General features: G+C 41.1%; 2 protein-coding genes across 5 annotated transcripts in view; both read right to left on the reverse strand.

Moving 5' to 3' along the window:
• The window catches only part of LOC106613801 (TLE family member 5), a 35,391-nt gene extending 34,247 nt beyond the window's left edge, over positions 1-1,144 (reverse strand). The window contains exon 1 of one of the 2 annotated variants that reach the window (XM_014216422.3): positions 176-1,144. In XM_014216422.3, coding sequence (XP_014071897.2) covers positions 176-202 — 27 coding nt within the window. In that variant the 5' untranslated portion in view covers positions 203-1,144. The remainder of the gene's footprint in view (positions 1-175) is intronic. The other variant, XM_014216423.3, reaches the window with a different exon arrangement.
• Positions 1,145-1,605: 461 nt separating this feature from the next.
• The window catches only part of LOC106613802 (guanine nucleotide-binding protein subunit alpha-11), a 79,705-nt gene continuing 67,252 nt past the window's right edge, over positions 1,606-14,058 (reverse strand). For all 3 annotated transcript variants that reach the window (XM_014216425.3, XM_014216424.3, XM_014216426.3), the window contains 2 exons: positions 10,917-11,070; positions 1,606-6,424 (listed from right to left, as the gene is read on the reverse strand). In XM_014216425.3, the coding sequence (XP_014071900.1) occupies positions 6,234-6,424; positions 10,917-11,070 (345 nt within the window). In that variant the 3' untranslated portion in view covers positions 1,606-6,233. The remainder of the gene's footprint in view (positions 6,425-10,916; positions 11,071-14,058) is intronic.

Below are 14,058 nucleotides of genomic sequence, written 5' to 3' on the forward strand. Positions count from 1 at the left end.
AAAACACTAGTCATGTCAAAAACCTTTGATATAATACAAACTGTCTTGTTCATTGTATAGCTAGCTACCTAGCGAGATACAATGTAACTAGCACGCGCACACAAACAAGTTCGGTGCAGAAAATAATTTAAGAAAAACTGCAAGTGCGTCTGAATATTAAATTAAATCCACTTACTGAATGTCTGGATTGTGGAAACATCATGTCAATTCCTTGTTTATTGTTTTCCTTTCCAAATACGATGAATGAGGAAGATTCTAAATGTTGACACAAAATATTGGCTTACGTTGGTCCTCTCTTTGTCCGTATTTGCAAGCTTGAATCTAGCCAAGAATCGCACGAGCTGACCAGATAGCTAGTTATCTCTTGTCCCAAAATTGGTGATGCAGTTGGCCTTAGCTAACTAATATGATATGTTTGTCCAGGTGTAGATCTTTCGACAGAGGTAGCCTAACGTTATTAGTTACCTGATTTAATTTCGTTCTCTCTTTGTTGATGAACTAGCTACAAACCTCAACCATTTGAATGGTCCTCGCTTAATTCTTCAAAGGCTGTCGTTCAAAATGATTCATCACTGTTGCTAGCTTTCAGCCTGTAGTAGCTAGCTAGGTCACGTTAGCTTACGTACTAGCTAAATATAATATGCATATAGCTAACACTTATATGTCTTGTCGTGGTTTGTTTTGTTCAATCTTCATTCGCCGTGTATTTTAGAAAACGAGCTATATGTCCGCTAACACCATAAAAGCTTCAGTGGAAAAAACAGCTTGGTTCGCAAAAATAACAAAATGGACCTCCGGATTCGCTGAAGTTGAATCCTCCCCGTTTCTTCACAACAACCAAAAAAAGACCAAGTAGTACGAGTAAACAGTTGTCGCAATAAAACTATTTAAGCGTTAATCATTACAATAACAAATCGTGTAGTAAACTTTAAATGATACACTCGCTCAGCTTCAGTATCTCGCAGAGCCCTAGCCGAACAGTCAATGTATGGCAGTTGCGGGGCTGAAGACATTCCATTCCTGGGGCAAGGTGCGACGTTACAAAACGCCCAACGTAGAACTCGAACGCACAGAACAAATCATATTCTATGGGAGAATCTCAATTGAATCCTCCTCGCGTCCTCTATCCGTGCCTCTTCAAAACTAATCGAATGAGCAAGCCAGAGGTCCAACCCCTTTCTCCTCCAATGGGGTTTGAGGCGGCGAGGAGAGAGGACGCGAGGATACGTAATTGAGATTCTCCCTTTGTCAATTGGAACAGTGTTCTATAAAATGTATTTCTATCTGAAACTTTCTACAACGTTTCACTTCTGAACATGCCCAAACATCATCCCATTGGATGGCTAAAGAACTAGCGCCCCTCATGGAAGGGAACATCAAAATTCCACTTAAAATTAGTATAGTAGTTTCATTTGTCTGTTTTCTATTGTTTCCCACTGAGCAGTGGTATTAACAAAATGTCAACCACATAAGAAAATGCATCAAATGTATGTTTTCTGGATTCCTATTTGTTCAAATCATAAAACGTCATACTGTAGGCGCTACATAGGCTATGAATCAACAGCTCATTCGGAAATTGTTCATAATAAAGACAACACTAGCATAGAGTATAGGAACACATTTTATTCCAATTGAAAACAGATAATTATTCTTTGAAGGAGAAGGCTATGAAAATCATTTTCATGTTTGAATGAGGTTCAGGCAACAGTGGTTGAAATGAAACATACAAAAGAGAAATATGGCTAAAATACTGTAAATCAATAACCATTAGGACCCTTTTCTGGAGGGCTTTGCATTAATACCGTTTCCTCCCCTTCCACCCCAACAAACACATGCAATTAACATTACATTTAAAAACAGCAGTTCATCATTAATCCTAAATACAGAATAAAGTTGTCATTTTTCATTCATTTTCATTTATTTATCTTAATCACATACTTAGTGTTCGTTTTAAAAATTTGACCATGAAATACATAGGTCCCTTTTAGGATTTTTCACATTGGCACTTGTTTAGAGTCTGGCTCTACAAAGAAAGGGGATTGGCACACTCATTATTGTACATAATTTACATTTGTTATACTTAAAAAAGAAACGAAAACACATTACTTTAAATTTACACACCACTAGACAAAGTTTATTTAACCTCTTATTTAAAAAAAAAAATCGATCATATTAAGTGGTCCTAAATACAAGTGTTCAGGTAACGTCTGACTTACAAAAGAAACAAAAAGATGCAAAGATAGCTTTTAGTTTTTCTATGCATCAATCACATCAGTATCGATCTCAAGCAAAAGCATTAACCATCAAGTGTATACACATCTCATAGTACCGACAAACGTGCTTGTAAGTTGCATGAATGCAGGCAGTCCCATTGCTGCAGAGCAGGTTCAGTGCATTGACCCGGAAGAAATAAAATAGATCAAGTAAGGGGAGAGAACAGCTGACATTCTAAAACAACACTATATTAATTAATTCACCGATTAATCCAACTGCTATACTATATTGCCCTTTCGGTACCTTCACTTGGCAAAGTATTACAATAAATAAAGCTGAAGTATAACAGGCTTATTTCAAGGGGAACTGTCTGGAAGAGTGGTCGCAACTGTTTGTATAGAATGCTATTCAGTCTATGGCACGAACTTGCTTCTAGTAGTGTATCCCTTCAACAAACCCCACAGTGCTGGTTTTAATGCTGACAGTACTTCTCTTACTAGTTATTGTGATGTTCAATTAGTGTGCTATACAGGGTGGACATAACACTGAGCTACATACAACACACTGTCCATAGTCCATGTGGTGAAAACCAGGGTACTTTGTGTAAACCGACACACTGACTGTATGCCCATATTTAGAAACAGCAGGGAGGGAGGCCTGCACTGGACCTTTTTTTTGGGGGGGGGGGGGGGGGGGCTGAGCAACCATACAGCACATCATACACCTCAAACCCACAAGCTGATGCAGATGCCTACAGGAAAGAGAGTACAATGAAACAAAAGAAAAGCACAATCACTTATTGGGGGGTTACACGCATGAAAAGAGCCCAGCATGAGAAGAACTAAACCCTACTCTACCTATGCAAGTAAACCACAGGTCAAAAGGGGATGACTGTGCTTCTTGAGGTAACAGAGCAGCAGAGAAGCTGTAACCACAAACAATTCAAAAACAAGCTGCCGTGTTGGTGGAGATCTAAAGTACCAGAGGCAACATCTCAGTCCAGCCTGCTCTGACAAGAGACCTTCGTACTCCTGAGAGAGAACTGACAACTTGCCCACAAGCTCAACAAGATCAACCAAGATCATCCATTCTGGCAAATGCAATCACGAACAAAAATCTAATTTTCAAATTTCGAATAAAGTCAAAAGCCTCATCTGCAGTTGCACAGGAAGCATTCATATTTCTGCTTTGTACGTACACTTCACAAATAATGTGGTATATAAAGTATTGGCTGTGGGAAAATTAATTAACAAAGAAAGGCCTTCAAATGCATCCACCCATGGCTTGGCCAAATGACAAGGCATTACAAAATGTCCAACATGTTTAAAACTTTTGTAACGTAATACTTTCCACCTCCAGTAAAAGCAACATTTATAGGAGGAGGCGAGTTTGATAAGGACTCACCCCATTCCTGTCCAAAGGACTGAAAACTGCCTTTTAACAAAGTGACTTAACATATTGTCATGTCTTAAAAATGGTTACCTTGATAAATCATTTGTACACATTTTAAATGGCTTTTACATAATTTTATGTTTTTACAAGGAAAAGTACTTTTATTCATGGTTGTTTCTATTGTTGTTAACATGTACTTTTTAACAAATTTAATGTAATATTCAAATGCTGTTTTTATGCAGTTTTTGTGTGTATAAATGTAAATATATAAATGAGCTGTTTTAAAAGGAAATGTGACAATAAAACCTTTCCAAAATATATTTTTTTTTTTATAGAAATCTCCATTAGTTACACCAACCCTGGTGTTTATGTTATGAGGCAATGTATAGGGAAGGTAAAAGTTGAATCTTTCAGCCAGGCTAGTATACAGTGGACATATTAGTAAAGGGGACTGAGAAGTATACTCAGGATATCCCTAGGTTGCAGTTCAATATACTTGTAAATGCACAGCTAGAGCTTAAACAGAGCACAGATAACTTGGCAGGGTAATTGCTTGCCATGTAGAATGAGAAATACTTGGGCACCCTACATCCCTTTCGGCCATTATTTTTGGCACCAAACATACAAGATATGAACAACAAGTATGCCATGATGATAACTAAAGTTTTTCTGTTTAGTTTCACCTGACCATTCTAACCCAAAGCTCGTTGGAGTGCAAATAGCACTGTGGCAATCAAATGTTTTTCTACAAAATACCCCTGTCCAATCCCAGTCATGGTCATTCTTAGGGTACAAAAGGTGAAGCATAGAAACATGATTAGCAGGGGATGTAAAACTAACTACCCACAACAATGGAGTAAAGTCACGCTGAAGAAGACATCATTCGTGGCATGAGTGGCAGGTAGAAAAGGAAGAGCACACTGAAGATTGGCTGAGAGAGGCAGCTGTGTGACCCCCATCACCTTGTGGTTTTACTAGGCTCTGCTCTGGGCCCAAACGGGCTGTTAAAAGTTTACAGGCAAATATCCAGCAGAAGTCATCCTCCAATACTAACTGGTGTCCCTGGACAGTTCGCACTCTGAACCTGTAGCATTAGCCTTCCATCTGGCATCAACACACCCCAACCACTTTAATTGCACTATCATCCATATAGTCATTTCATTCTGTCAATTTTGCTAGTAGTAGCCCTAGTAATGAAAACTCACCTGAATGATTTTGCGAAAACAAAATATCAAATCGATTGACATTGTTAGCTATGGAATCTTAAGAACTCTAACCAAGCAACAGATAAGATATGGGATAAAAAAGAAAACCAAACAAAAATCTTAAATTACAAAAATGCAAGCATGGAACAGTTAGAACTTCATCCACTGATAAGTGTCTTTTTTATTTTACTATTTGCATAAAGCGCCAACCCTAAATGGAAATTCATCTTCTCAAGCATTTCAAAATTGAAACGGAACAGAACGGCAACAAAGTATGAAGTCTCTAACGAAAGGTAGATGACTTGCAGATGAAACATGTTTTACAGCAGTATGAACCCTCCCCCTCCCCATCTGATGGAGACACCTGGATGGAAGCAGGGAGGAAAAGTCAGACCAACAACAACATCTAAAGATCTGGTCCATAAATTAGACAAATTAAAAAAAAATACTATTTACTTTTAATAATCACTACTGTTTCTCAAAATATTGGCCAAAAAGGAAACAAATATCCAATGCCTTTCCAAAAAGAAGCTGCACTGACATTGTGTGTCGAGGACCAACTTGTGACTTAAGTTAGCTGAAAAGCGGTAGAAGCAATTGTAGTAATCAATAAACTAAAACAATTCTTAATATACACAGATCAATTTACTTCATCTCTCCCATCCTTGCTCTGTCTGTGTGTGAGCATCCACTTGCTTGTATTACACACACACTTTTTACATTCAACAGTGCAAGGTGTCTTCCAGTCTGGGGGAGGTGTATTTTTTTCCACACACCTCAAAAGACCATGTAGAGTAGAGCTTCCCAACACACATCAGCACTGCTCTGATTCAATTCTATGCAGTTACCCACAACCCCCTGCAGACTGGTGGGTCCCCAGCCCCCACTCCTACCCTGTAGGCAGAGGGTGAAGGGGACGACGACACCGGCTTTTTCCTGTTCTCCAAAACCTCTGCTTTCCTTCCTTTAAATCACACCAGCACACAAGCCACCAAATCAAAACAGACCTCTAAACACCCCCCCCCCAACCCCCCCCCCCCAACGCTCCTTTAAGAGGGGTGACCCAGAGGCCTGAGCCACATCGGGTGACAAATGAGACCTGTCAACCACCCAGGCAGGTCATGGCAGCCTTGGAGCAGATGTGCGTGCGTGCGTGTGCATGGGCTGCAATAGGAAGAGAGGAATGGGAGGGAATGACTGGAACTGAAAAAAACACACCCAATTAAACCATAGACAAGGAGCAGGAGGATGTTGGGGCCATGGGTGGATAGAGCCTGGGATCTATTAAGAGTGTGTGTGTGTGTTTGTATTGGTGCATGTGTTCACATGCGTATTTTAGTGCAGACCTGTGTACTGTTTAATTAGTTGGTGTATAGATGTGCACTCTGCTGTGCGTGGGCTGCAGGTCTCTCTCTTGCTCTCTCACACCAGGTTGTACTCTTTGAGGTTGAGCTGCAGGATGGTGTCTTTGACAGCGGCGAACACAAAGCGGATGTTCTCGGTGTCCGTGGCGCAGGTGAAGTGGGAGTAGATGATCTTGTCGCTGTCCGGGTTCAAGTCCACAAACATCTTCAGGATAAACTCCCGGCCCGCCTGGGCGTCTCTCTGCGGACCTGGGGGTACACACATGGGTGAATGCACACACACACACACACACACACACACACACACACACACACACACTTATTCCAAAGCCACAGGCAACGGGTACACATCACTGGGTCCCTGCTCTACCGGCAAACACACATGCCATTTCAAATTGAATGGAAGAGGCGTTACACATGATCTCAAACGGTAAGTGATTTAAATCCAAGAAAGAAAATAAAGTACAATGCAGAAAAACTTCAGTTAACAGGCAATATATACAGAGAATACGTATAGAAAGGGGCAGATCAGCCTATAATATCAGGATGCACTACTGCAACACGCTTCGAATACTAGTCTTCAGGAAGCAATGTGGACGGAAGCTGACTTGTCTCTACAAATAGAGGTGGGGACAATGTAAATTATATACAAAATACGTACAACGTTATCACGTCAATGTATAAAGGAAACAAATAATAGTGGACAAGAATAAATACAAAGTTAGTGCGTAAAAGGAGGGTCTATCTGAATAGAGTGCTTGATAGGCAGCTTATGCACTGATGCGTAAAACACAAAGATGCACATAATAGGGGTTATCAAAAAAAGTCTGCGGAACATGGAAAAACAAGGCTATATGGAACAACTTTACTCACTCTGAGAAACAAGCCCTTAACAATCTCCAGAATGACATCTCTATAGTAATCCGCCCAGCGAACAAGGGAGTGGCTGTTACGGTACAAGACGACTGTCTATAAGACTGAAATACTCAGGCAACGGAACTATCAGATATTCTAGATAAGGTCAGACGAGTCCCTCTCATAGGAGGGCAGAGGTATTTATGGTTTGATGTAGTAGTCCACGAATTATGACCGGTTCCAAATGGGAGTAATTGCCTAACACTATCAGTCGTCCAGGGATTCAGATATTTTTTTGGTGTATTTTAGGAACTGTGTAGATTACCGGCGTGGCAGTGTTTTTATGCACCAACATCTTTTGGTGATTTCATCTTTGCACAGGCCCTCAGTGAAAGTTTGTTAAATTTCAGCCAAAAGCAGTTTTGTGGAGTTTGTAGTAAGTCTCTTATAGAATATCTGATAGTTCCGTTGCCTGAGTATTTCAGTCTTATAGACAGTCGTCTTGTACCGTAACAGCCACTCCCTTGTTCGCTGGGCGGATTACTATAGAGATGTCATTCTGGAGATTGTTAAGGGCTTGTTTCAATTGCTCCAGATAAAGCATTTCCACTACTCCAGAGTCCAATGACGGCGAGCTTTACCCCGCCCCAGCTGACGCTTGGCATTGCGCATGGTCAACTTAGGCTTGTGTGCGGCTGCTCGGCCATGGAAAAGTTCCAGACTAACAGTTCTTGTGCTGATGTTGCTTCCAGAGGCAGTTTTGAACTCGGTAGTGAGTGTTGCAACCGAGGACAGACGATTTTTACACACTTCAGCACTCTGCGGTCCCGTTCTGTGAGCTTGTGTGGCCTACCACTTCGTGGCTGAGCCCTTGTAGCTCCAAGACATGTCCACTTCACAATAACAGCACTAATAGTTGATTGGGGAAGCTCTAGCAGGGCAAAAATTTGACAAACTGACTTGTTGGAAAGGTGGCATCCTATGACGTTGCCACGTTGAAAGTCACTGAGCTCTTCAGTAAGGCCTGGAGATTGCATGACTTTGTGCTCGATTTTATATACCTGTCAGCTGCAACGGGTGTGATTGCTATATCCGAATCCACTAATTTGAAGGGGTGTCCACATACGTTTGTGTATATATAGTGTACTTTAACTGCTAATGAGCACAAACAAAAATTAACTAATTGCAAAGACAGGCAATCCAACTCATAAAGTTATACAAGTATAGGTAGTAGCTACCTAATGTAATTTGTGTTGAGTGTGTACATTTACAAGCAAATGTGAACAAGAGACATGAACAACGTTTTGACACATGCTTGTCTGAAGGAAGAACTGGCTCTGGAGCAGCATGTGTACACGCTGTGTCTGTGTGGAGTCTGGAGCCCAACGGACCTAGTGACTCCGAGAAGAGGGGGGAGGAGCTGACTGAGGGGCCCAAAAATAACCCTGCGACAAAATCAAGATAGCAGTGATAGCTGTACAGAACTCCTCTAAAGGGCTTTGACTTCTCAAACAAGGTAGAAAGCTAACACTACATGATGGCCCATCTCATTATTAATTCAGCCACTTAGATAACTAGCAAGTTAAACCAAATGTGACTGGCTCATCTGTTCTGGGGACCTACGTTAAGCTTCATAATGTGACGGGTGAAATTAACGCAATCTGCTTTATCTCCTAATGAGTTGCACAGATTGACTGCAGGTATTAACTTAGTTGTTGCAAATATAAAAATGTATTTAACTTAAAATAAGTAGGTTGGATGGTATTGAAAAACCATCCCGTGGCTATTTCCAAATACCCTGGTATACGGTATACCGCCCAAGCCTACCACAAAAGGGTTTATCAATGAAGGTTTCACTCCAATGATTGTGTAGGACTTTTATTTCGTTGGCCTGGGGAGTATTGGATACTTCAGTTTTTTTCTTGGTTGGAGCAGTATGTCTCTGTGTGAATAAAGCACTCTTGTATGCTGATTTTGAAATTTTGGTATTTATTAGGATCCGCATTAGCCGCTGCAAAAGCATCAGCTACTCTTCCTGGGGTCCACATGACATAATACATATTACAGAAAATTATTAGTCAATGACTGAAATACATGCATTTAAACAGTCACACATATCAGTACATACACACAATATCTAGATCGAATACATAGTACAGTGGAAATTACAATACAAGATAGATAAAATGGCTGTGTCTCTTCACAGTCCCCTTTGTGCAGCAAGGTATTCTTTTCTCTGCCTTTTGAAACTGGTTTTATTGTTACCTAGAGTTACTTGAGTTGTAGTCATTGCTCTATTTAATACTGTGTGTTTCCCAGCCTCTGTTCTGGACCTGGGGAGTGTGAAGAGACTTCTGGTTGCATGTCTTGTGTTGTACCGATGAGTGTCCAAACTGTGTGCCTACTGTTGAATGGACAGTTCTGGATCTTCAACACATCAATACCTCACACAAAGACCAATAGTGATGCAGTCAATCTCTCCTCAACTTTGAGCCAGGAGAGACTGATATGCATATTACTGACACTTCCCGTCCGTGTACATCTAAGTGAGATAAGTGCCGATTTGTTCTAGACTAACTGCAATTTTCCTATGTCCTCCTTTGCAGCACATGACCAGCTGGGCAGTAGTCCAGTTGAGAGAACTAGGGCCTGTAGGACCTGTCTGGTCGATTGAGATGTCAAGAAGGCAGAGCAACGCCCTATCATGGACAGACCTCTTCCCATTTTAGCAGCATTCAGTCTGTTTTGACCATGACAGCTTGCTATCTAGGGTTACACCCAGCAATAGAGTGCAAGCCTAAGTTGACCATGCGCAATGCCAAGCGTCAGCTGGGGCGGGGTAAAGCTCGCCGTCATTGGACTCTGGAGTAGTGGAAATGCTTTATCTGGAGCAATGAATCACGGTTCACCATCTGGCAGTCCGACGGACGAATCTGGATTTGGCGGATGCCAGGAGAACGCTACCTGCCCAAATGCATAGTGCCAACAGTAAAGTTTGGTGTAGGAGGAACAATTATCTGGGGCTGTTTGTCATGTTTCGGGCTAGGCCCCGTGGTTCCAGTGAAGGGAAATCTTAACGCAAAAGCATACAATGGCATTCTAGACAATTCTGTGCTTCCAACTTTGTGACAACATTTTGGGGAAGGCCCTTTCCTGGTTCGGCATGACAATGCCCCAAAGCACAAAGCGAGGTCCATACAGAAATGGTTTGTCGAGATCGGTGTGGAAGAACTTGACTTGCCTGAACAAAGCTCTGACCTCAACCCCATCAAACACCTTTGGGATTAATTGGAATGCCGACAGCGAGCCAGGCCTAATCACCCAACATCAGCGCCTGACCTCACTAATGCTCGTGGCTGAATGGAAACAAGCCATCCAGGAGAGTGGAAGCTGTTATAGTTTGACGAGCAGGTGTCCACATACTTTTGGTAATGTAGTGTACCATAGGCTTACCTGCAGCTTTCTATATGTAGTCTCTGTATATATAACCTATAAATAGCTTACTGAAGTTTATCTGCATTGTACTGGCTGCCTACATTGTTTTCTTTCTTGGATTACCTGCCATTACTTAAAGGCAAAAATAATGATAGAACGTAAAGCATGTTCTACCCATTTGGTTAATAGATCATGTGAATTTGTTTTGCATTGCAGTTCATTGTCTAGCCACATGGTGTCCCTATATACTAACAAAAAAAACATTCATGCACGTTCATGCCACCTTACCTAAAGACTTAAAAATGTTTTAAAATTAACAATGTTACAATACAGAAATTACTATAATAATTATATTTGACAATTTGCCTTAGTAACTGCCATGGTCCTGGACATGCCCACATTGGCCAGTGCAGCGAGTTAGTAGATAGGATAAAGGTAAAGAGTAGTTTACCATCAAACTCAGGGAAGTAGTCAACCAGGTGGGAGTAGATTATCTTCTCCTCTAAGAGGTCCTTCTTGTTGAGGAACAGGATGACTGAGGAGTTCTGGAACCAGGGATATGTGATGATGGTCCGGAACAAAGCCTTACTCTCCTCCATCCGATTCTGACAAAGAAAAGGAAGGGGAAAGGGATCAGGACAGACAGAAAAGGGGAATGGTCAGAACATTTTAACAGATGTACAACCTCTGGAACCTACACCTATGCACAATGAGGGCCTTTTACTTGTTTTATGAAAATGTGTGGACAAATACTGACCAACATGATAAATGAGACCAATTAGACAGGTTTTAATGAAAAACAAACATGTTTTTCTTCTACGTCATGCAAAAGCATTTGAAAATATGCTAATCATTAGCATTTTGTTTCTCTAAAATCAACCAATTTATTGCTTCCAATGTCATCCATTGGCCCTAAAACTTGACAGTAAATGTTATTTTCTTATGAAGAAACAATCCTTCTGTCAGAGAAATTATTTAAGCTTGGCCTAGCATTTTTTTCATTGTGAAAATGTGCAACACAACTGCCCTGCGTACCACTATTTCAGTATCCAGAATCCACATATGGATGCTTTTTTGATGTAATTTATGAGCGCATACACTACACGACCAAAAGTATGTGGACACCTGCTCGTCGAACGTCTCATTCCAAAACCCATGGGCATTAATAGGAAGTTGGTCCCCCATTTGCTGCTATAACAGCCTCCAATCCTCTGGGAAGGGTTTCCACTAGATGCTGGTACGGTGATGCGGGGTACTTGCTTTCATTCAGCCACAACAACATTAGTGAGGTTGGGCGATTAGGCCTGGCTTGCAATTCATCCCAAAGGTGTTCGATAGGGTTGAGGTCAGGGCTCTGTGCAGGGCAGTCAAGTTCTTTCACATCAATCTCAATAATCCATTTCTGCATGGACCTCGCTTTGTGCACGGGGGCATTGTCATGCTGAAACAGGAAAGGGCCTTCCCCAAACTGTTGCCACAAAGTTGGAAGAATCATCTAGACTGTCATTTTATGCTGCAGCGTTAAGATTTCCCTTCACTGGAACTAAGGGGCCTAGCCCGAACCATGAAAAAAAGCCCCAGACCATTATTCCTCCTCCACCAAACTTTACAGTTGGCACTATGCATTTGGGCAGGTAGCGTTCTCCTGGCATCCACCAAACACAGATTTGTCCGTCGGACTGCCAGATGGTAAAGCGTGATTCATCACTCCAGAGAACGCGTTACCACTGCTCCTGAGTTCAATGGCAGCGAGCTTTACACCACTCCAGCAGACGCTTGGCATTGCGCATGCTGAGCATAGGCTTGTGTGCAGCTGCTTGGCCATAGAAACCCATTTGATGAAGCTGCCGACAAACTGATCATTTTTACGGGCTACGTACTTCCACACTCGGCGGTCTTGTTCTGTGAGCTTGTGTGGCCTACCACTTTGCAGCTGACCTGTTGTTGCTCCTAGACGTTTTCACTTCACAATAACAGCACTTACAGTTGACCAAGGCAGCTCTAGCAGGGCAGAAATTTGACTGACTTGTTGGAAAGGTGGCACCCTGACGGTGCCACATTGAAAGTCATTGAGCTCTTCAGTAAGGCCATTCTACTGCCAATGTTTGTCTATGGAGATTGCAAGGCTGTGTGCTCAATTTTATACACCTGTCAGCAACGGGCATGGCTGAAATAGCCAAATCGACTCATTTGAAGGGGTGTCCACATACTTTTGTATATGTAGTCTCTTATTCAGAGACACTGATTGATTTACCCGGATGTGCCAGAATTTAAAAAAAATTATTTCAGTCAACAATTTTGAGTGGTGCTCAGGATGCCAAAACATCCCTCTTTTGTGTGTACTACATCACATTGTGTAGTCATCCATTTCATATGATATGTTACGTCCAATTCGTATGAAATGTTATGTCCAACTTATTGTGATTAAGATCCCGGAGTGCGTCTTCAATGGCAGTTCTAACAAAATAGTCCATCTTTCACCACATTAAAGTGGATCCAGCCTGCATATCACTCAATTCAGTGTCATTTGAAATGCACGACTGCTCGATAAAAATGTAATGATACTGTCAAGTGGAACATTCATACCCTTACTGAAAAAACAGGCTTCTGGCAAACAGTTGTGGCAAATGTTTGGCCAATTTGCTAATTTTCACAAGCAAATTAGTTTTGTGAGAAACTTGCAGAAAATTTGAGGCAACTTGTGAACTTCTGGCAAATTTGTGGCAAACATTCTACTGTTTGCTGCAAATTTGCTGAAAACTGATTATGAATATGCAAATTAGAGCAGGTTTTTAGTAACTTTGAGTATCAACAATATTACAATGTCTGATCTACATAAAAAAAAAAATCACATATAACTTTAACTAAACATGCATTTTCTCTGTGGGAAGCAAGTTAATATAAAGGGATACATCTGGATTTTAGCAATGAGGCACTTTATCTACGTCCCAAGAGTCAGACGAACTCATGGATACCATTTGTCTCTGCGTGCAGTTTGAAGGAAGTTGCTACATAGCACTAGTGCAATTGCTAACTATTATTAGCATAATGAGTGGAAGTCTACGGCATGCTAGCAGATACCATAGCCTTCCAGTCTTTGCGCTAACGCTAGTTAGCATTAGCTTCCTTTATTCTTGACACAGACATATAATAATTGGTATCCACAAGTTCATCTGACTCTGGGGAAGTAAATAAAGGGCCTCAATGCCAAAATCCCGAAGTATTACTCAATGCCTAAATCCTGAAGTATCCCTTCAACAGATAAAAATGAATCCAATACAACTTTTTCCATCTCACAATGAAAACATTATGCCAAGTGGTACAATATTAACCTTGAACTCATCAGAATGTAAATGAAAAGAGCAAAGACTGAATATTTCCCAAATGGTTTATTTAATCTTATGTAGCTACAACATTTACATGAGAGAAATGTGAACACTATGGGTATGTTAACCGTAGGATGTTTAAAGGGGCAACTACAGAATTTACATAAGCCAAGTGATAAGTGAGACATGAGCATTCAACCAGTGGAAGTTTAAAAGAGAATGAACAGAATGTAAATAATGAAACAAACAAAATCAAACCCAGCTCAG

The sequence above is a fragment of the Salmo salar genome, chromosome 10 (assembly GCF_965601325.2).
Source record: "Salmo salar chromosome 10, fSalSal1, whole genome shotgun sequence".
NCBI classification, from domain to species: Eukaryota; Metazoa; Chordata; class Actinopteri; order Salmoniformes; family Salmonidae; genus Salmo; species Salmo salar.